The sequence below is a fragment of the Amyelois transitella genome, chromosome 3 (assembly GCF_032362555.1).
Source record: "Amyelois transitella isolate CPQ chromosome 3, ilAmyTran1.1, whole genome shotgun sequence".
Classification (NCBI taxonomy): domain Eukaryota; kingdom Metazoa; phylum Arthropoda; class Insecta; order Lepidoptera; family Pyralidae; genus Amyelois; species Amyelois transitella.
This window is the reverse complement of record NC_083506.1, coordinates 11,292,025-11,315,167: the sequence shown is the minus strand read 5'-3', so window position 1 is coordinate 11,315,167 and position 23,143 is coordinate 11,292,025. Positions and strand designations below refer to the sequence as shown.

General features: G+C 36.0%; 1 protein-coding gene across 2 annotated transcripts in view; it reads left to right on the top strand.

The window, feature by feature from the left end:
- The window catches only part of LOC106129804 (neurogenic protein big brain), a 74,363-nt gene that overhangs the window by 8,099 nt on the left and 43,121 nt on the right, over window positions 1-23,143 (top strand). For both annotated transcript variants that reach the window (XM_013328477.2, XM_013328476.2), the window contains exon 2: window positions 2,332-2,458. In XM_013328477.2, the coding sequence (XP_013183931.2) occupies window positions 2,332-2,458 (127 nt within the window). The remainder of the gene's footprint in view (window positions 1-2,331; window positions 2,459-23,143) is intronic.

The window sequence follows — 23,143 nt, the reverse complement described above, 5'->3', positions numbered from 1 at the left end:
TAACTTGCATTTAAAAGATTCAAAACAATCCACATTCACAACATGTATTAATAACTAGTAGTGCCCGCGACTTCGTCCGCGTGAAATAGTTATTTTGGGCATATGTAATTGAAGCCCTCAAGGATGAATAATTTTCCTCGTTCTTTTTTTCACATTTTCATAATTTCTTCGCTCCTAAAAGTTGCAGCATGTTGTTATATTGCCTAAAACCTTCCTCGATAATTAGTCTATTCAACACAAAAAGAAACAATTCGAACCAGTAGTTCCTGAGATTAGCACGATCAAACAAACAAACAAACTCTTTAGCTTTATAATATTAGTGTAGATTAAGGGACACTTCAATATAGCTTAATAATTGTCATATCTTTCGTTTTCACAACATTGGCTGACGTCAAATAAATTACTTAAAACTTAGTTTACTGCCGCTTCCAAAGCTTAAGTGCAGAAGAAGCGTTAACAAACTGCACTGCAGCAATCTCTTCAACATCGTCAACTTCAAAATTATCCAAACTTAGAATAGAATGTTCGATATTTCCTTATTGTGTAAGTTAATAGAATAATATTAGATCAGCCTCTTGGCACCGACTTTCTGGGACATACATAACATATATTTAAAAAAATTCGCATAAAAATAAATTCGAACTAAAAATAGCATGAAGCTATAAAATAAAATTCCCTAGGATGCAAAACATCAGAAAAGCAATCGACCTAACTGCGCACCCTTCCCAAAATTGGTCTCGCAGTAAATGGTCCGTGTTCGAACCCGAGCGAGCAATCATTAGTCCGATAAATTCTCCTGTCTGATGCCCAGAACGGATGGCGAAACTTAACTAAGGAACTTTTCACGCTAAACGATCACGTTCCAAAATAAATACAACTCTAGTATCATAACATATTTATATAAAAGTATTTATTATAAATTATAGTATCGTTGAGTTAGTATCTCGTAACACAGTATTCGAACTTAGTTGCTAACTCAATCTGTGTAATTTGTCCGGTATATATTTATTTATTTACTTATACAAAACAATATCGGATGCTGTGTAGTTCTCAGCACTTTAGGTTAGGACTACTTTATCTTTTTTCCTTTAACACTAAATCTGGTTTGATAAGAGGAACCTGCGCACTGCCTCTGAAAACATCATTGAGCCATTCAGATTAACGAATCTTCTCCATGTCGTGACTTTTAGCTCTGTCTACTCCATATGGTATAAATTCGTCATATGTGTATGTATTAATCAGAGCGTCAGCAAAAGAGGTCCAGATGTTCGCCTCGAAAGCGTAGGTACTTAATCCATTTCTAAGACACCCTGGACCAATACCAATGAGTAATTGTATAATGATTGGTTTGAGTTATATAAGAAAATGATTACATTTAATAAAATAAAATAAATGCAAGCTCTCGCGGTGAGTGAAAACCTTTGTAATAAAACCTGTAATGTTGACAACAAAGAAACATCACACTGTATTCAAAGTAAAAATTTAAAAGGATATTCGTCTCCCGTTGACTGTACTTACATTCAGGCAACTAAATGTGTAAGTAAGATCCAAGCAAGGTTTGGTTCTTCTGTTAACAGGGTCACACAGGTTAAATGCTTATCATATAAATATTTGACTTGCTTCTCCTGGATCCTGGTAATCGGCAGACCCAGGACTCCTCCCCAGGACGGGGACAACCTATACAATTTCTGCGTGTTCCCGGTTGCACCCTCTACGGAAGTGTTTCGGGGCCCGGGGTCCGCCTAATTTCCATAAAAATTATGACCAGGGTCAAATACCAAATTTCAAACGTTAAAGCAAGTCAGCTGATATATTTCTCCTGAAATTCTTTGGGGAATTCTGAGCATTGGCTAATTACACCCATTAATGCTGTCAAACCGCTAATTAACTAATTATGCAATTATCTGTAGAAACGGATTAAGGATTACAGTACGTAATATAATGAGGTGTTATATCATATGTTTCGTTGGCTAAGGATATCATTTATGTTGATTGAAGGACATATGATTTGTGTTTGTATCTATCAAGTAAAAAGCTAAAATGTAACTTTCAAACACACATAGTGTTGTGCGTAATAAATTAAAACTAATTAAAACATATTTAAAATGTGAATATTTTTTTATTAAGTATTATGAACCAAAAAAGGGGTCACATTCTTTCACCCTATTCGTAACCATGTAACGGACTCAAACCGAGGGTTTCGGACCTATTAAAGAAAAATAGAATAAAATTTCCCTAACTTTCTATTAGGAAAACTTCCGTCAGGTTTTGCCTGAAACCTTTCACTTTCATATGTAATGACCAAATCAATAACCAGATTACATTTTCCAGGCGCCCACGTCAACCCAGCAGTGACAGTGTCTCTCTGCGTGCGCCGGCGCGTGTCACCACTCCGCTCCGCTCTCTACATCGCCGCGCAGTGCGGAGGAGCCATCGCAGGCGCAGCCGCTATTTACGGGTACGTGTTTTTGCTTTGTTTGTGTGAGGGATGTCTGTGATCAAACTGATAAGGTGCATGAGTAAAAAGCTTGATGGTTTAGCATTTGTTTGAGTGCAAAGAGAGTTGCTTTGTGTAAAAATCCAAAAAAATGATTGACCCTGTCCACACACCCCAGGCTCCTTTCCTAAGATCCTTCCATCAGCCCCGGGTGTAACCAAGACTAATGCCAGGAGGAAGAAGAATACTTTTGCTTTTAACTAAAAGTTTGTAACTTTTTTTAAGATTTTTAAGATCTTTTTTTAATTGAGATATTTCATGATTGAAAGAAGAAGCGTTGTCCTACAACGCCTGTTTTTATGCAGACTTACTTATAAATATTGTTCCTTCAAAATTAACCACTACGTTCTACGTAATTAATAACTACTTCAATTAACATCAGCACCCTGTTCGCAACTTTAAAAGCAGTACTTTTCAAGTACGAGATTCTCAGTTTGTTTTCATTGAAGGGTAACTTCCCGCCATCTTGGACACAAAACGACGCCGAGCTAGCAAACGAGCAGTCTCTACGTGCATTAGCATTGCACGGCTGCATTCTGCGCTGAACCGCTGCATTTCACTTCTATGAAATTATAGGAGTTTCAACGCTAATGCGTTATTTATTGACTTTAAGTTATAATCTATAGGTTGATGTAGATAAAAAAGTACACTGATTGATTGACTGACTGACCGACATATCAATACACAGGCACAACCGCTGGGTCTAAAAATTTAGGATTCATTCGAGAGATTCCTAGTTAATAACACATTCATAAGCCTTTCGAGTGAATGATTTTTGCACCTTGCCATTATGTTTTTTTTTTGCGCAGTGAACCAGAAAAAATCAACAATTTAGAATAATTATAAATTCTCACACGACCATGGTCGCTATGAAACTATCACGCCGTTCACCTGTTTTAAATTGACAAATTTCATACGGATATACTTACATAACGTGTAATAATTTCTTTTGAACTATTTAACTTAGTTTGAAACTGACGTGGGTTCACACAAATAATGTTGTATCTGCAAGTTATTTTATCAATATATGTATATGTATGTATGTTGAGTAAACATGTCAGTCAGAATGTCTGTTTGGGATAGCTTTAGTACGTACAGCGTTATATGTGTTGGACAAACAGACAGATAAATCTACATATAGATAAACCTGTGATAAGTAGAGCAAACGTCCAATTGATATTAATGTTTGTTATCGAAGTTTGAGCCCTGTTATTTATAATAAATCTCCTTCCTCTTGTTAACTAGAAGAAATGTAAGCAATAAGCCCACCCATCGTAATTCCTAAATTGAATTTTCTAACTTTTTAATTTTAATGTGCAATAGATAGTTATTTTCATACATAGGCACATAGACAAACAGATATTTTGTTTTAATTATTACTTAGGTATGCATTAAACTTTTATGAAATAAGGATGGGTAAATCGCTTAGATACATACATATATAATCACGTCACGCGGGCAAGACAGAGCTAACAGTCTTGAAAAAATTGATAGGCCACGTTCAGCTGTTTGGCTTGATGATAGAATTGAGATTCAAATAGTGACAATTTGCTAGCACATTGCCTTAAATTACAATCCCAAGTTTGTAAGCCTATCTTTAGTCGCTTTTTACGAACCTTAGATCATACCTACTTATGCAATTTAAGGTTAACCCTTATCCTGCCTTTGATTCATATTGATACAAGTTCGAATTTTTTAATAAACCGTTTCATTTTTGAAGCATAATAATAAAAGTATTTTCCATTGAATTGGAAATATTATTTAAAATTCATGCGTTTGCAATGGAAATTTAAAGGAAATATTTTCATTGTGAAAATAAATTGAAAATTTGTATATTTAATTTATTGGAAAAACATTTAGTTTGTTTATTTTTGATATAATAAGTAATTAGTTGTGGCAGTGTAGTGAAAATAAACTGGAATATTTATATTGTGTTACACATACATACATACTTATAATCCCGTCTAAATCCCTTGCGGGGTAGACAAAGCTAGCAATCTTGAAAAGACTATAAGGCCACGTTTAGCTGTTTTGCTTAATAAAATCGAAACACACGAATTAAAATAAAACTTTTTGTAAAACTTAAGCACTCGTTTGATAAAAAGTAGAATTCAAATTCAAAAATTCAAAATTCAATTCAAAAGGTATTCGAATTCTTAAAGGTTCTTCGATAACTTTAAATTGTTGGTTATGTCTGTCTGGCAGGGTTAGTTGAAATCACTATTTGAATCTCAATTCCATTATTAAGCTATACAGCTAAATGAGGCGATGCAGTCTTTTCTAAATTTTTTCCCTGTCTACCCCGTAAAGGATGATGACGTGATTATACATATATATGTGCCTAAGTTGTTAGTTAATTTTGCTTATAATTAAACTTTAATAAGAATTACAGATTAATTCAATGACTCATAAAGAATTAGAGTTTAGTTAAAGATGAGAGAGGGAGAGATGTGAATTCCAACATTGCGTTGCGGTTGTGCAACAAACATTTGCCGAATGCAGTATTTGTCATGCCGTCATACATTATGTATTTATGCTGAGCTCCCTCTCGTTGAGGTAATCACAGCGTATGGCATATGGAATTGTTGATTACGTTCAGCATACACCGACGTATATAGGTACAGCTTTTGCCGACGACTTCGTCCGCATGGTTTTACCCCCCTTTTTGCAATAAACGTTATAATAATCGTATGTTCTTTCTCTGGGTCAACTTTATCTCTGTACCAAGTTTTATCAAAATCGGTTGAGACCTGAAAGCGTAACAGACTGATTGGAGATACTTTCACATCTATAATATTAGTATAGGGAGAAGAAAGTAGGGATTAGTTAGGATAGTAGGGATTTAGAGTTCAATCTCACAATTGTATACGCGTGACTTATTCTGTGGCAAGATACACATACAAGATCACTCTGTTTTACGAAATGGTTGGTTTAACATCTTTCAACTTGCCAGGATATCTGCATGCATCATTAATTTATTTTAAGATTAATTAAAGCTTTTATTACAATATTTATTCTTGAATTTCTCGTTCTGCAACGTTTCCGAATTAAATGCCTATCAGTTATAGATCAGTTATTCATCTATACATTCAGCTTCATCTGTAGTCTCAAGAGCTTTGACAATCAAATGCACCGTACTTCTGACATGACTGACTGACTCTTACAACCCCCCAAATTGGACAGCGCAAGAAGGTGCATAGCTGCTAAACTGAATCCGGAAAAAATATCGAGATCTATTAATCGCATCCAAATCAAAATTAATCGCAACATCGTCATCGTCCGACGTAATACATATATCAACATCTGCGATACCTTTTTGTACAATCTACTCGTATAACATTCTAAGACCATTCACTGTTAACTATCTCACCACCTGCTGTCATCTATTTATAAAGCTCTTTTTGTACATACCTTTGCATGTGACACATTTGTGTAACTTCAAAGAGGGATTCATACAATGCATCGATTGTACCACCCTCACCTTGTTTGGTTCCAAGTAAAATTTTACCTGGATTAAAGATTTAAAAAAAACCGGTCAAGTGCGAGTTGGACTCACGCATGAAAGGGTTCCGTACCATCGTCACGTCAGTTACATTAATATTTATTTTTTACATTCACGTTTCTACCTGTTTATTGAAATTTACGTAAACATTACGTTTATTGTATGTCCCTTACAACATATATAATTAATAATTACTATATTGTTTTATAATTATTTATTTTGAAATGTAATATACAAGTTTATATTCTGTGAAAATTTTAAGCGTCTTCCCGATACTGTTATTTATTACTACAGAGCAAAAAAATACGAAAAAACACGTTTTTTGTAATTAATATTTAATGTTTTTAAAATTTAGTATACGTTGTTATAGTGGCAACAAAAATACATAATGTCAGCTTTCTATCTATAACGGTTTATGAGATACAACCACGTGACACAGACGGACAGACAGACAGCGGAGGCTGGAGGCTTAGTAAAAGGGTCGCGTATTTATACCTTTTACGTACGGAACCCTAAAAATGCTCCCACATACCGCCGCATCACGGTTGTAGCGAATCGCTGAATTCGTGTAGCTTTTTTGCTGTAGATTTATTAGTTTTGGTACGAAACTGACGGAGACTGCCGTAAATGGGTTTCGCTGTTGAGGGTAAGCGCTTTCGCATATTTATTTACGTTAACTTGGAAACAGCCAGCCAGGGAATAATAGTTTAGAAATATCAACCCTAATGGTAATACTCCTATGGCAAACACAAACATGTTTTTCCAATCTGAAATGTTGCTTTTCACAAATCAAGGTTAAAATTCAAAAATAAAAACTTGGTTGTAAACCTATCTAACATACATATATATGTATATAGTTATGTCTTTATTTCATTAATCAAAGTGCTTAAAGCTATATATCGAATAATCAATTTTTTTAACTTGCAAATGTTTGTTTTATCATCAGAAAAAAAATAGGCAATTAATTCCACTTCTTCATGCGAGTGACTCCCCGAGGAACGAACAGCCTATTTTATAATTAAAATTTTACAAAAATTCACATAATAAATTACCCAACTTTAATTGCCTTATAAAATCCTGAAACAATATGAGCTTGCTTTAAAAACTTTATTTTGCAACAAAATGGCGTATCTTACTGTTGGGAACGTTCTTTCTAAATTAAATTACGGAATTCAATCTCTAAGCATGTCAGACGCAGTCTTCAATCAGAGTTGGTCAATTTTTAGTTTGGACATGAATGTCAAAACTTGAAGATAAACTTTGTGGGTCTGTCCCAATTTTGTGCCGCCATGAATAAATTTATTTTTATTAAATCATCCTTCATGTAAGTTTTGGGGTTTATTTTATCGGATCCGTTCTTTTTAAATGACTGCCGTACCCAAAAATTTATATACTTACTTACGTCCACATACGAAAGAAATCCAGCATAATTTACTTCCCTTACTTACTCTCAGCTTGAACACCCATGCAAAATAAGGGATTATTAAGTTAACGTACGAGATGATTAAAAGCCTGTCGGTAATGCAGGCTGCAAAGCGGGGCAAATTAAAAATAATATTAAAAATTTTACGGCGCTTACGGAGACTTTATTGCGCCGTTAAGCCTAGTGCTTAAAGACCGGTCTGGATTGCTTTGCTTATTACATCATTTAACTAGATCTTACTCGGAGTTTTAGTCTCCTGGGAATTTAAAAAAAAAGGTAGGTACTTCTTAGTCGATGTTTATCTACATCGTTTCATCGATCTTTAAATAGCAATATCTAAGTAGGAATGTCAATTCCATCATTAGGTCACACAGCTGAACTTGTCGTTTCTATCTACTCAAGACTGATGTCTATATCTAACCCGTAAAGTAAGGGATAGGCTTACAAGCTTGGGATTCTTTTATAGGTGATGGGCTAGCAACCTGTCACTATTTGAATCTCAATTATATCATTAAGTCAAATAACTGAACGTGGTCATTCAGTCTTTTCAAGACTGTTGGCTCTGTCTACCCCGCAAGGGATATAAACGTGACCATATGTATGTGTATATATGTATGTATGTAAAGTAAAGGGTAAGTAGGGATGTAATGTTTTTAAACGAAAAATTCCATGTGCGTTCGCTCTGCATTGATACGAGTAACATGATCTGAAACAAGAAGCAGTCTGTTTCAAATTATAAAATTGGTGTTTGCAAGTTTGCTACAAATGCGAAATAAAAATAATTTGTTTCATAAAAGTTAATTAGTCATTTCATTTAAAATAATATCTTAAAGTCTAGCAGCATTGTTAACAACGAAATATTGCGAAATGAAAACAATTTCTGGGATTGCTTTTACAATTATAATTAAATTTGTCCCATTTTTTAATTTGACGAAGGCCGCTATGTTAAGGTCTTGTAACTTTAATTTTGGAAATAGATAAATCATTTTCAAGGGGATCCTTTCGCGTCTGAACAAAGCTTCGCAAAAGATCTGCTTATTAACAAGCTTTGTACATTTTTATTACAATTTATTACACTACTTAGATGGAATACTTCATCAAAAGAATTTTCCAGACCTAGCGTTGTTAGGACACTCATTCTTTACGTTATTATTCGCACCCAGTTGAGCAAATAGTAATCAGAATTTTACATTTGCTGTCGATAATTATTAGATTCAACAGAATATAAATTTCATTTGAAAATTTTTAATCTGTTACGTTTTATCTTTCGGATATATAACAAAAGAAACACAAATGGATGTTACATTATTGTTACTTATTATGTAATTTTAATTATAAAGCGATTTCCATACCTGCTAAAGCCATGGAAATCGCTTTATAAATTAAAATTACATTTCTGCACACTTTTCAAATTCAAATCAGAATTTCGTCCTCATACTCGCGGAAATCCCGCGGGAAATGTTAAAGCTATTCGCTAATAAAATGAGTACGTGGAATGTCGGAAGCCTGTTGGCTGCTAATTAATTTTCTCCGAATGGAAACATGAGCAAACCTGCGAATAATTTACAAATTCTATATGACAGATTTTTAACTAGAGGTTTTTTTTGTTTCGTGCCTTTTTTTTAAATTAATTTTTAATGTTTTATAAGTATTGTTACAAACTAACGACTGAGCAAGAAGTTTTAATAAAATTAACACGAAGAGAGTTATTTTTTTAAGGCCATGTGCAGTGCAGTGAACCTTGCACCGGCAGATGTTGTGACGCACGTGCAAGCCTGCACCCATGTGCATACATTGTACCTTACTTATATAGATATAAGGGCTTAATTTGCAAGTGTCAAATCCAAGTTGCCTAGACAGCATATCAGGTTTTCGAGAGGAGCGACGCTGCGAGACATTTTTAATAATAATATCTCACAAATTTTATTGAAAGTGCAAGTCCTCAAGGTTCTTGGGTTGGAACAGGGAGACGTGCGATACACAAAAACAAGAAAACTGCGTGATGTTCTAAATAAAGCTTCAGAAATACCTCGCTATGCCTCATTAGTTCACTACACAGCAGAATACTTATAAGAATGTATTGAAAAAAGGAATAAATAAACTAGATTACTTTATAAGTCCAAGGTAAGCCCCCTTGTGACATGTTTGCACATTTTATTTTCCTGACAAATGTGACTTCCTTAATTTTTCAAGCCACAACACGTTTCCTCGTTTAGGTAGCATTTGATTTTCAACTTCAACGCGTTAATAATAAATAAGCTTTCATTCTTTTCTCACAATTTATATTATGAGGAAGTGCCTTTTAGAATACCAGTGTTTTAGCTGTATATTATATTTCTTTTTTGTAGATTACATTAGTGCTATAATATTGATGTTTTTTCATTGTAAATCTGAGATTCTAGTTCCTAAAATAAATAAACAATCATGTATACATACATACATACATATTGTCACGTCTATATCCCTTGCGGGGTAGACAGAGCCAACAGTCTTGAAAAGACTGAATGCTAGCAGGACAGGTTGCTAGCCCTAAAAAAAAGGATCCCAATTTTGTAAGCTTATCCCTTAGTCGCCTTTTACGACATCCATGGGAAAGAGATGGAGTGGTCCTATTCTTTTTTGTATTGGTGCCGGGAACCACACGGCACAAAATCATGTTTAGTATACCTATTATGTAAATACTGGGATTAAAATTCAAATTAATATAAAGATGTTTCCGATAACATCGACAGTGAGCGATTGAGGTTGCTCTGAGAAGAAATAAGCTTTATCATAACAGATTGCCTTCGTCTGAGGCCGTGAGGGGTTTTGGTTAAAAACATTAATACCAGGATGTGCATGGCTGATTGACTTTTTTAAAATCGTACATGTCTTTTACCACACACTGCGAAGTAAATAGCATTAGATGTATTCATATAGACGTGATGTCTATAGACCTTGAGGGGTAGATAGAGCCAGCAGTCTTGAAGAAGAAAGAAAGAGGATTTCCACTAACAATAGATTCCCTAAAAAAAAATCCCATTAAACAGGATTAACAATTTGGACTCATAAGTCAAGCAAGACTAGCAAAAATACATCTCTTAGTAATTCATAATATGGACAGCGCTCAGCTTTACATAGCTAATTGTGTTGTTGTTCTCGTATTGTTCGCCGTATTGCCGTGTGGTTCCCGGCACCAATACAAAAAGAATGGGACCACTCCATCTCTTTCCCTTGGATGTCGTAAAAGGTGACTAAGGGATAGGCTAACAAACTTGGGATTCTTTTTTAGCCGATGGGCTAGCAACCTGTCACTATTTGAATCTTAATTCTATCATTAAGGCAAATAGCTGATCGTGGCCATTCAGTCTTTTCAAGACTGTTGGCTCTGTCTACCCCTCAAGGGATATAGACGTGACCATATGTATATATGTATGTATGCGACGAAATATTCGAAGCTTTTTTGCGAAGCTTTAAATATTATCGTTGCTGTTTCGCCGCACTGAAATATACGGCTCAGCTTTAGCACAAAAACGTAGATATAAAATTGTATCTGCCATGAAGCGTCTATCATTCATTTACACCCATGTGCCCCGGCTTAACGTGGACTAAGTATATTTCACAACTAATGACGTCAATGAATCAGAGAGTGATCGGAAAACGGATATAACAGGCCAAATTTTAATTAACTTTCTACTGACGGCCTCTATGGCGCAGCGGTAGTACGCTTGTCTGTGACACCAGAGGTCCCGGGTTCGAATCCCGGCCAGGGCATAATGAGAAAAGAACTTTTTCTGATTGGCCTGTGTCTTGGATGTTTATCTATATAAGTATTTATTATAAAATATGGTGTCGTTGAGTTAGTATCTCGTAACACAAGTCTCGAACTTGCTTCGAGGCTAACTCAATCTGTGTTATTGGTCCCGTATATATTTATTTATTTACTGATTCAGTCCCAAAATACATATAGTCACGTCTCTCGTCGTCTCTCCTAAGCTTATAAACTTCTTTCTTTAGGCGACTTAGGATTCTTCATTTAGGCGACGGTTGCTAGCGCCTGTCAATATTTGAATCTCAATTCTATACTTAAGTCAAAAAGCTGAATGTGGCCTATCAGTCTTTTCAAGACTGTTGTCTCTATCTACCCCACAAGGGACATACACGTGACCATATGTATGTATGTATGTTGTAACCCAATAACGAGTCGTTGTTTCGAACCAAATACCACTCTAACGAGTCAAACAATACAACTATTTTGCTTACGACGTTCAACAGGGCAGATTAATTAATGAAAATAACGAAGCAAAAGTAAACCAATATCGGATTCCTCGTAAACAACAAAGGTAAACAACATGCCAACATTTATTGTCAGGAACACGTCCATTTATTAGATTGAAATTCTGGAAACTTATTCCAAATACGCAGATAATATTGGAGCTTTGCTTGTTAATTGAAATTTCAACGATGCATAATACTTATGTTACATAACGATACATTTGACGGCCTCTGTGGCGCAACGGTAGTGCGCTTGTATGGTGATGCTGGAGTCCCGGGTTCGAATCCTGGCCACGGCATGAATAAATTTTATGAGAAACACGAATAAATTTCACTCAAAGAATAATTGCCATTGTAAATTTTTGTTTTTATTCAAAAAAGTATTTGGTTCCAACAGAATTGTGCTGTGTGGTTTCCGGCATCTTAGCATAGGACCATTCCATGGATCTTTTTCATGGATATCGCAAAAGGCGACTAGGGTATCGCAAAAGGCGCACCCCACGCTTCCATCCAGAGTGATGAGAATGTACGCCAGGAGGAAGAAGTGCTGGTTTCATCTCTATATACAATTACTCTCTACCTTAATGAATGAAAGGGAAAACTAAGTTGATAACCTTTTTTTTGCAACATCGATTAAAATAGCAGGCACCAGCCTAGGACGAGCGAGCTTTGATTCTAACCATTTGTTCAGCAGCCGTGGACATCTGGATATGTAGGTCATGAGAGCCAAGGTGACAGAACTATACCTGTCTCAATTACAATACAGGGTCGATCTTTGAACATATGTTTTTTTATATAAACTATGTCACAAATTATGTCGCATCTTTAACACCTGAATGTGACGCCTAGCGAGATTGTTGGATCTGTCTACCCCGTAAGGGATAAAAACTTAATTAAGTGTAGGTATATTGTGTCAAAACAATGGATAGTTTTGAGTTGTAAAGTTGCACTTAGCAGACTTGCAAATTTTTGTCTTCCATTCATATTCTTGCGTATGCGTCACCAATACAAAAAATAATAGGACCACTCCATCTTTTCCCATGGATGTCGTAAAAGGCGACTAAGGGATAGGCTTACAATCTTGGGATTCTTTTTTAGGCGATGGGCTAGCAACCTGTCACTATTTGAATCTCAATTCTATCATTAAGCCAAATAGCTGAACGTGGCCATTCTGTCTTTTCAAGACTGTTGGCTCTGTCTACCCCGCAAGGGATATAGACATGACCATATGTATGTATGTAAAATGTACCTTTACTTTATTTTTTTCTTCAGAGGTACCTAGTCATCTCCCGGTATGGAAGAACTTGTACCTACTTACAAATAAATTTTCACGTGTAGCTATAAAATGTAGACCCTGATCTTAAATACTCTGTACCTTAGCTGTAGTATGAGTTAGGGTGCATTCAGGTGGGTGGCGATTTTAATGAAAGTGGGGATGAATGAATCAATCAATTCATTCAAAGCCCGCGTGTAATATCCAAATTTCAGCGGGGTTATTAAGGTTAGATAAATGAAGGTAATATTTCATAGCTTTTTTTTTTTCAGTTTCGTCCTCAGTCTCATCGATCTTTATGACAAAGGATATTTTACGTTTGTTTTTGTAATATCTTTATTGCAAAGAAATTTACACAGTCGTAAGAAATAGTACCTACATAGTTGTAAAAGAAAAAATACGTATTGTGTTTATTCATACTAATATTGTAAATTCTATCATTATGCCTGAAAGCTGAACGTGGCCTATCAGTCTTTTCAAGACTGATGGCGTGGCCTATCAGTCTTTTCAAGACAGTTGGCTCTGTCTACCCCGGAAGACGTGACTTAATAAATTAATTTTATAAATATGAAAGTGTGTTTATTCGTCTTACAAGTCAAAACGTCTGAACCGATCACCGTGATAATTTTGCATACTTTATGTATAGTGTGGAGTATTGAGAAAGACATAGGGTACTTTTAACGCGCCGCCGAAGCCGTGGACGAAACATAGTTTGTTTATACTTATAAGAAAAGGTTGACTAAGTATTTAATTTTTAACAAATCGTGGCAAGCGCAAGGATGTGGTCTCTGCCTACCCCTCCGAGAAAGAGGCGTATGTATGTAACCAATCAGATCAAGCTATATTGCTACACTTGGCCTTCAAGTCTTCACTCTGTCTACTCGTTAGTGATAAAGACGTGTTACATACATACACACATATAGTCACTATCACTTGCAGGTAGACACAGTCTTGAAGACTGAAAGGCTATTTCTATTTCCAGTGGTCCTATTAAAAAGTGACCTAAACCACACGGCACAAGTACGGTGTTACAGGAGCGTTATAGATATGGATTGATGACGACCTTTTATTACAGTTCAAAACAAACACAGCACTTTATTACGATTGCTCGGAGAAATGTACGAAGTACGAAGCCCGTAAAACTAACGAGACATTTTATTACTGAGCTATAAAATAGTACCTAAGTAATATAGATAACTAGGTAGTAACAAGACAACTATCATGAAAAGAGAACCGCCTCCAATAGATATTCTCCTATTTTTAAAGTCAGTTAAAATTGTAAGACCTTTTCTTAAGTGTCTCAAACACTTTCCTGAAAACCGCATCAAAATCGGTTTAGCGAAACGCGTGAAAATCGCGGACAAACACACAAACGTACATGAAAAGTATAGTATACATATATACAAACATACATACATGCATACCGGTCAAACTAAGATCCACTTTTTTTAAAGTAAAAAATATATATTTTTTACCTACTGCGTGACGTTTTAGGATAAACAATCAATGAGAAAACAATCACCTGTAGATGTTGTTAAAATAATTAATCATATGAGTTACTAGCTGTGTCATTGAAGCCCTCCAGGATGAATAATATTCCCCGTTTTTTTTTCACATTTTCCATTATTTCTTCGCTCCTAATAGTTGCAGCGTGATGTTATATAGCCTAAAGCCTTCCTCGATAAATGGTCTATTCAACGCAAAAATAATTTTTCAATTCGAACCAGTAGTCCTGAGATTAGCGCGTTCAAACAAACAAACAAACTCTTTAGCTTAATAATATTAGTATAGACTAGCTGTGCTCGCGACTTTGTCCGCGTGGAATAGTTATTTTGGGCATCATTGAAGCCCTCAAGGATGAATAATTTCCCCCGTTTTTTTCACATTTTCCATTATTTCTTTGCTCCTAATAGTTGCACCGTGAAGTTATAGAGTCTAAAGCCCTCCTCGATAAATGGTCTATTCAACGCAAAAAGAATTTTTCAATTCGAACCAGTAGTTCCTGAGATAAGTGCATTCAAACAAACAAACTCTGCAGCTTTATAAAATTATAATATTAGTATAGAGTTAAATTAATCTGTTAAAATATTTAATTTGTTTGTTTCAGGTATGGTTGCTATTGCTACGTAATTCTTTCAATAGTAAGTTGAAAAATTAAGGGATGATTTGTGCTTACTAAATCTAAATCAATTATTATTGCGGGCACCAATGTAATGGTGACCTTTAGAAAACATCAACAGACCAACTTTAAAATAGTCAAATATGTTCTGAGAAATTGGTCACAAATTGACCAAGACACGAATAACCGGGTAGTGGTTCCATATTTTTGTACGGATCCCTTATGTACAAGAGAACCACTCCATATCTCTCCCCTGGATGTCGTAAAGGCTAAAAAACTTGGAATTCTGCGTGTAGGTAAAGCAACTTGTCACTTCTTATTTGAATCTCAATTACATGATTGTAAGTAGGTATGCAATTTCTTAGGATTTTCGGCTTTTCAAGGTTTAGTTGGAAAAATAACTCTCTAATTGTCCTGCAAGGCATATGGACGTGATTATACTCTTATGTATATATGTATGTTTCTCTAATAATTACGAAAATGTCATAATTTAAGGTCATCAACTGACATTAATCTGCAATTTGTTCCGTACGATGAAGTTTGACGAGTCTACATTATCTCACGACAAAGGGTTAAGAGGGCGGGGAGGGCACAAAGGGCCGCTTATGTCAAGTTCATAACCCTACTTTAATTATGCGATGATAGCTGGCCAGTTCCCACGGTCTGCTAGTAAGTAATTGTTGTTTCAATCAGATGTTCAAAGTCTTCGAAGCTATTACCTACCTGACGGCCTGTTTGGCGCGGTACTAGAGTTCTTACTTCAGAGACGTTGATCGTAGACGATGGTTCAAACCGATGTGATGATGGAATAGGAACTATTTCTCGGTCTCGGATAAATTGTATTATTTTTTTAAAATAAAGTATATTTCAATAAGTATCTTCTTACATAAGTCTCTAAAATACTTTGGAGCAGCTGGCTTTAGTTTACGGGATTTGATTCGTATATTTTTTTAATGTATAGATGTTGGTCTGCTTCTTCCTGCTGGTTTTAGTCCCGGTTGCATTTTTATCACTCTGGAGAAGACCACGGGGTATTTTTTGACCATGGATCCTGGATTGGGTGAGTCAGTTGGGAGTAGTTTCGTGTTTTTACACGAAGCGACTCCCATCTGACCTCCGCAACCTTTGCAGGTAAACCTAACCCGTATTGAATCGATCATGGTTACACATCCAGTTGCCTGAATGTGCAGGTTTCCTCACAATGTTTACCCTTACCGTGAGATCATCAGTTGTCTAGTATTCAAATTAATGTACATAACTTCGAAGAAGTTGGTCTGCTTCTTCGTCTGGAAGTCACCTTACGTGGGGAAAAGAGGTCCACCCCCAGGGCGCCACTGATCAATACATCAAACTTGTTTATTTTGGCAATTAAGAAAGATACTGAGAAAATAATATTTAAATCAAAATTAAGCACCCTCAATATTAATTTCACCAAATTTCATAATTAACATATCAAAATTACCTACATTTCTGCTTAAATACCATCCGCAATATTTAAGATTAAATTATATTAGAATGAATGTGATACGCGTGGGATATGAACTTTATACGTGAGCCCGGCCCAAATAAATTAATGGCTTCAATTGGGTTTATATTCTCTCTCAGTTTTTCAGTTGTTTACTTGAATTCTCAGAATTTATTCTAAAAAAAAGGGGAATTTGTTCGAATTTCATCTCCGTGGTGCAATTGTTAACTCAAAAAAAGTCCTCTATCCAAGCTTATATGCTCCACCAGACGAAAGTGCTCATTCTATGAATGATCTCTTACAAACTTACAGAGAATGATATTCAAAAGGCATTGTATCTCTTGCGTTTGATCAGTTTGTGTCTTCTCTCTGGAGAGGAGCCTGAGGTGGCCTTCTATCCTAGATTGAAAAAGTAAGGTTTTTTACACGAAGCGACTTTCAGGGGAACCTAAAGCTGGTCCTATCCTTAAGTACCGGGAACCACATGACAGAAAGCAGTCTATTTGTTTTAAATCCAAACAATAGCTATTGTAACGGCCGAGCATCGATCCCTCCCACCTGCAAACAGTGCATCGCACGTTTAATGGTCACGACCCCATCAAATAGGTCTTTAAGTGAATTCAGCAAGGTTCGAAATGGAACAGAGTCGTCTGCTGGCTTCTACAGTAGGTTGTACTTCGCAAAATCATACAGCGAATTAAAACGACACAGCAGACTGGCGTGCGTAAACAAAGCATATGCCCCGAGCTGTCGACGGTTCAAATAAAATATTCGAGTAAAAGAGTCGAATTTTAAAGATACCTTTAACGAGAATCGAATAGATCGGCATAATTTTTTTTATAAATATTCTGTGCTTGTAGTCGCAACGTTTAAGACGATTGTTTCTTGCACTTCCATTACAATCGGCCGCATCGATGAGAGAACAAGAAAAGGATGTGCGTGGAAAGGTGGAAAAGTCTTGACTATCACTATTGTTATATATTATGTGTATAAGTATAATGATGGACAAGACTACCCCACACTCTTGCCAATAGTGTGACAGCCGGCCGCCACTACGTTATAGATGCGTCATAGATAATGAATGAAAGTTATCTGTCACCCACACATGCGTACAACGCCGCCATTACGATGCTTTACTTTTTTTAAGCCACACTATATCTGCCTTATAATCTACATATGAGCGTATAACTATAGGGTCGCGTGGTTCTCGGCACCAATAAAAAAGAGAATAGGACCACTCCACCTCGATCCCATGGATGTCGTATGTTCTATCATTGAGCCAGGCAGCTGAATGTGGCCTATCAGTCTTTTCAAGACTGTTGGCTCTGTCTACCCCGCAAGTGATATAGACGTGATTTTATGTATGTATGTATAACCATACATTTATTAGTTGAACTTACTCAAAATGAAAAGTGCCTCATAATTTATGTAACAGCCCTATCCGTCGACGGCACACAATTTTCCGCTTTGCGAAGTTCTGAGTAATGTTTATTTAGATGAAGAATGTCCTTATTTGGCAAGTACTCACATTAGGGTAGGGACCCCGTTCATCAGCGTCCCGGGACCGTGCTCTTTTTATCCGGAGTCACGTTAACCCCGTTTTTTGTCGCGTCGCTAATGCACGTGCTGAGTTTCAGTTTTGGCTCAATTTATTTTAAGATGATTACCTACGTTTAATTAACAATTATGAAGTTTAAAATAAAACGTTTAATTTTATAAGTATGATGTCTACAGCTAGTTGTATGGTATATGGTACTATATATACAACATCTGCGTCTCGTAGATGTCGTAAGAAGTGACTAAGCAAAAGCAATAGAGTGACAAGAAAAGATTCGTTTGGTGTAATAACCAAACTTACAAATTCCTGAAGAGTAGACATTTGCAGATCCCGAGCTCTCTCTTTAGAAGGACGCAACCAGGACAAATGTCAGGAAGATTATGTATGGATGTATTATAAACAACTAGAGGCCGCCCGCGACTACACCCGCATGGAATCCCGTGGGAACTCCGGGATAAAAAGTATAAGCCTATATGTTATTCTGAGTCTTCAGCTACCTACATGACAAATTTCATCGTAATCGGTTCGGTAGTATTTGCGTGAAAACACTACAAACGTCCATACAAACTTTTACATTTGTAACATTAGTAGATAATTTCCTACGCATCTCACACTTGTTATAATATAAATATAACAACTATAATATAAACCAGGTTTTACATCTGTGATATTAAATGTAAACACCAACAGGTGTAGTCTCTAAAATGTAGCTTTCATAACAAAAACAATCTTCCTACGAAACCCTTTCGAGTCAAGGTATTGACTGATCTTATAAACGTCGATCGCCCGTGAACCTTTGTGTCCGTGAACGCAGCAAGTAACAGAGCAGTGAAGGACGGCGTCTGCTTTGCTCTGTTGGAACGAGGTTCCCACGCGAACTTAAACAAATAATAATAAACAAGCCATTAGCATTAGCTGCCTACTCGTCTCACGTCGTACGTCTGCGGGATACATAGATCAACTTCATAGAAAGGACATGTCTGAGAACAATTAGAGGGTAGTAACTGCAACCGTACTTACATACGTAAAACCACGTATTTATGAAAAGACTGAAAGGCCAAGTTCAGCTGTATGGATAAATGTTAAATTGAGATTCAAATAGTGACAGGATGCTAGCCTAGCGCCTAAAAGAAGAATCCCAAGTTTATTAGCCTATCCCTTAGTCGCTTTTTACGACATCCATGGCCAAGAGAGAGTGTTCCTATTCTAAAGTGGCGGAAACCACACGGCACATAGTCTCTTCAGGTTTTTATTCCTTACCTACTGTGTCCTCGGGTTGTGTATTTTTCTTCAAACTTTTACTTTAATATTCATAACAGGTAAGAATTTTGGTACTAGGTAAATATGATCACACGAATACAACTTCGTCGACGTTTTCTAATAATCTAGGCTATAAAGCTAGGCTTAAAGTCTGTTGTACGAAATAAGGCAGCTAAATTACCAAAGTTCTGCACAAGTTTCCTCCAAACAGCTTTAGTAATACACTCGAGCGGTTTTTAATATAGATAACTAGCTTTTACCCGCGGCTTCTCCCGAGCTAATTTAGCGCCATCTACACTACATGTAGCGCTATCTAAAGAGCAACGAATTTAGCTCCACCTACATAAATCGAAGAATTAAGCTCCACCTACAAAATAATACGGGTTTTTTGCTAATCCCACGGGACATATAGTATATACCGGGATGAAACTATTCTTACGTCCTTCATTATATATACGCAAAACTTCAAAAAGATTCGTTCAATAGATAACGCGTGAAGAAAAAACAAACAAACTTACTTTCGCATTTATAATATTAGTTGGAATTAATTATAAAGTTATCCCGCCTCTTCGTTGGATTTTCCTTTGACTGCATTGCGCTTTCAGGTTAAATTATTATTTCTAATTTACGTGTTCGTTAACATACATTTTGGTCCGTAAATTTAATTAATGTGAAAATTCAATGAATCTCTGTTATACATATAGTTACTGAAAATGTATATTATATTTTGACCACATTATGGCTATAGATGCGCCCGCGTAAAATATCTATTTTTTTTTTAAATTTGGAGACCTCTTTTTTGAATTATTAAATTATATACCTATGTAAAAGCAATTGCCGCTTCTGAAATGATAATAGTATAAATAATCTATGTTTACGAGCAATTTGATCTTTCACTTGGTGCGTAAATTTTAATTAAAGGAGTTTTTGTTTCAAGTTAAATTAGGCGAATTCTGATTGAAAAAAAAAATGTTCAGAAACTGAAACGTTCTTAAACAAATTGTTGAAATAAACGTTTCGAATCCGAAAAAGGTTACATTGTTATTCTCTCAGACCGGTTTTAAAAACGGGATAAAAATTGCCAGTGGAATGTATTGATTATACAGGTTAATAATCGAGTTATGTTGGGAAACTGAATAACAACTTGCATGTTCCTACTGACTAAAGTCCCGGTTGCATGCTCACCACTCTGGAGAGGAGCCCGGGGTATGTTTTTGACCATGGATCCTGGATTGGGTGAGTCAGGTAAACACGAAGCGACCTCCGCCACCTTTGCAGGGGAACCTAACCCGTATTGGATCGATCATGTTTGTAATAAAATGTGCAGGTTTCCTCACGATGTTTTCCCTTACCGTAAGAATATCGGTTAGCATTCATATGTGCATAACTTCGAAAATAGTCATTGGTACATGGCCGAGTTGGGATTCGAATCCTGTGCCTTTTTGCGCCACACGCATTTTAACCGGGCACCTTACATATTTGACCACCGATGCGATGCTCTGAGAAAAACTTGGACGTTTAATCAAATTCGGTGTGCCGAGGGTAATTGAGAAAGTGTTTTATCATCTGAACTAATGTACTTGAATTTCCGACCCAAGAAGTTAGGAGTTTATCAATAACATAGGTATTTACCATGTCTTTCTCATGTTTGCGCATTTCCCAGTTGCAATCTCCATTAGAGTGAATCGAGGCCTGGCTTTCCTGCATTATCCTATACTAGCTGTGCCCGCGACATCGTCCGCGTGGAATAGTTATTTTGGGCATCAGTGAAGCCCTCCAGGATGAATAATATTCCCCGTTTTTTTTTCACATTTTCCATTATTTATTCGCTCCTAATAGTTGCAGCGTGATGTTATGTAACTTAAAGCCTTCCTCGATAAATGGTCTATTCAACATAAAAAGAATTTTTCATTCGAACCAGTAGTTCCTGAGATTAGCGCGTTCAAACACATAAACAAACAAACTCTTCAGCTTTTTAATATTAGTATAGATTTATGCTGTTATGCTCATTATCCCAGAATAAATAATAATACATATATATGTAATATGTTAACACACGGACATAATAATAGTCTAATATCCGAAGCAAACTTGATGAAAATAAATTTCTTTTAATTGTCAATTTAGAAACAGAATGTTTGATGAGAAATGAAGAAAGTTCACAGAAACTGTACCTAAATACTTAAGACCTACATTGTAGCCATATTCAAGGAATAAATGATTATGATTATGAGTTAGATATTATTTACACCTAATATGTTGAATGAAAAGTAGCTGCAATCGAGACGTTTTATAATTTAAGGAAAATTTCAATAGACATATTGATAGTCGCCTTACCAGTAGGGCATTTTCAAAGAATTGTTCCCATGCAAAGTACACCATTTCGGGTGCCTTGTGCAAATAGTGCCCTGTTTTTTCCTGTCCCCACCCCATGAGCTAGGGTTGCCGCAGACGAGACACAAATTTAAAAAAAAAAATTAAAAGATTTCTTTAAAGAAATCTTTTAAATTTTCTTCAATATTTTTTTTTATTTATCCAAGCGGACAGGTACATATATTTTGAAAGAGTAGATGATCATATACATAGGAATGTAAATTACATTCGCGATTTCGATTTCATGTTAGTTGCTAAATGTAATAAAATTGAAATTCTTTATTTGCTAGAATAATGAGCAATAGATGTAAATACAATAAATAGTATTTATTGGTTAAATGTGTGAAATGAAAACCGAATTACTTTACATACCTACTCACATACATACGTATTATGTTAAGCTATCACATACTTATATCACATCTTTATCCGTTACGGGCTAGACAGAGTCAACAGTCTTGAAAAACACCACATTCAGCTGCTTTAAGATGGCATTGAAATTCAGATAGTGATAAGTTGTTAACCCATCGCCTAAAAGAAAAAAATAGCATCCAAATAATGAACGGAACAGCTACCGTTAAATAAATTTTCTACCATTTTACCTGGCAACCCTGCGCGCTTAATTATTGCCCGCTATAAGTCTGTACGAACCACGGCAAGACAAATTCTGTACAAACAAGTAGGTCGTGTAGTTTCGGACCCGCCGGCGTGGGAACAGATATACACACACCCACGCTAAGTGGGTTCAAGTAATATGTGGTAACACGTCTCCCACTAACCTTCTATTGACAAAGGGAATTTGCTAAAGCCAGCGTAATGGATGTTTGAGCGCCGAACACGAAAATAACGACATAATCACGTTTAATTGGTTTGATGTTTGGAGTAAAACTGCTCATATCGTTGGAGATTTTGGAGGGAGAGAGAAAGGAACGTGGTATTTAGGTTACCGTAATAATCTTTTAATGCTCTCTTACGCTTGCCATAGAACATATTAGCAAAATTTTAAGTTAATTTACGCCCACAACGCTTTTGTAATTTTCTGTCAGTCAGTCACTTAGTAACGCAAAAATGTGATATGGATGATTGATTAATGATATTATATATGTACATACATACATTTAATTACGTCGTTCATCACATCATATAATCACGTTTTTCGCTTGCAGGGTAGACAGAGCCAAGTTAAGCTGTGACAGTACAAATAGTGACAGGTTGCTAACCCGTCGCCTTAAAGAAGAATCCCAAGTTTATATGCCTTTCCCTTAGTCGTCTTTTACGACATCCATGAGAAAGAGATGGAGTGGTCCTAAATTTTTTTTATTGGTGCCGGGAACCTCACGGCATAATATATGGATCCTAATAGTTTGCAGCCCATCTTTTATTATCAGGTTTACCTACCCCTCCCAAGTAACAATTAGG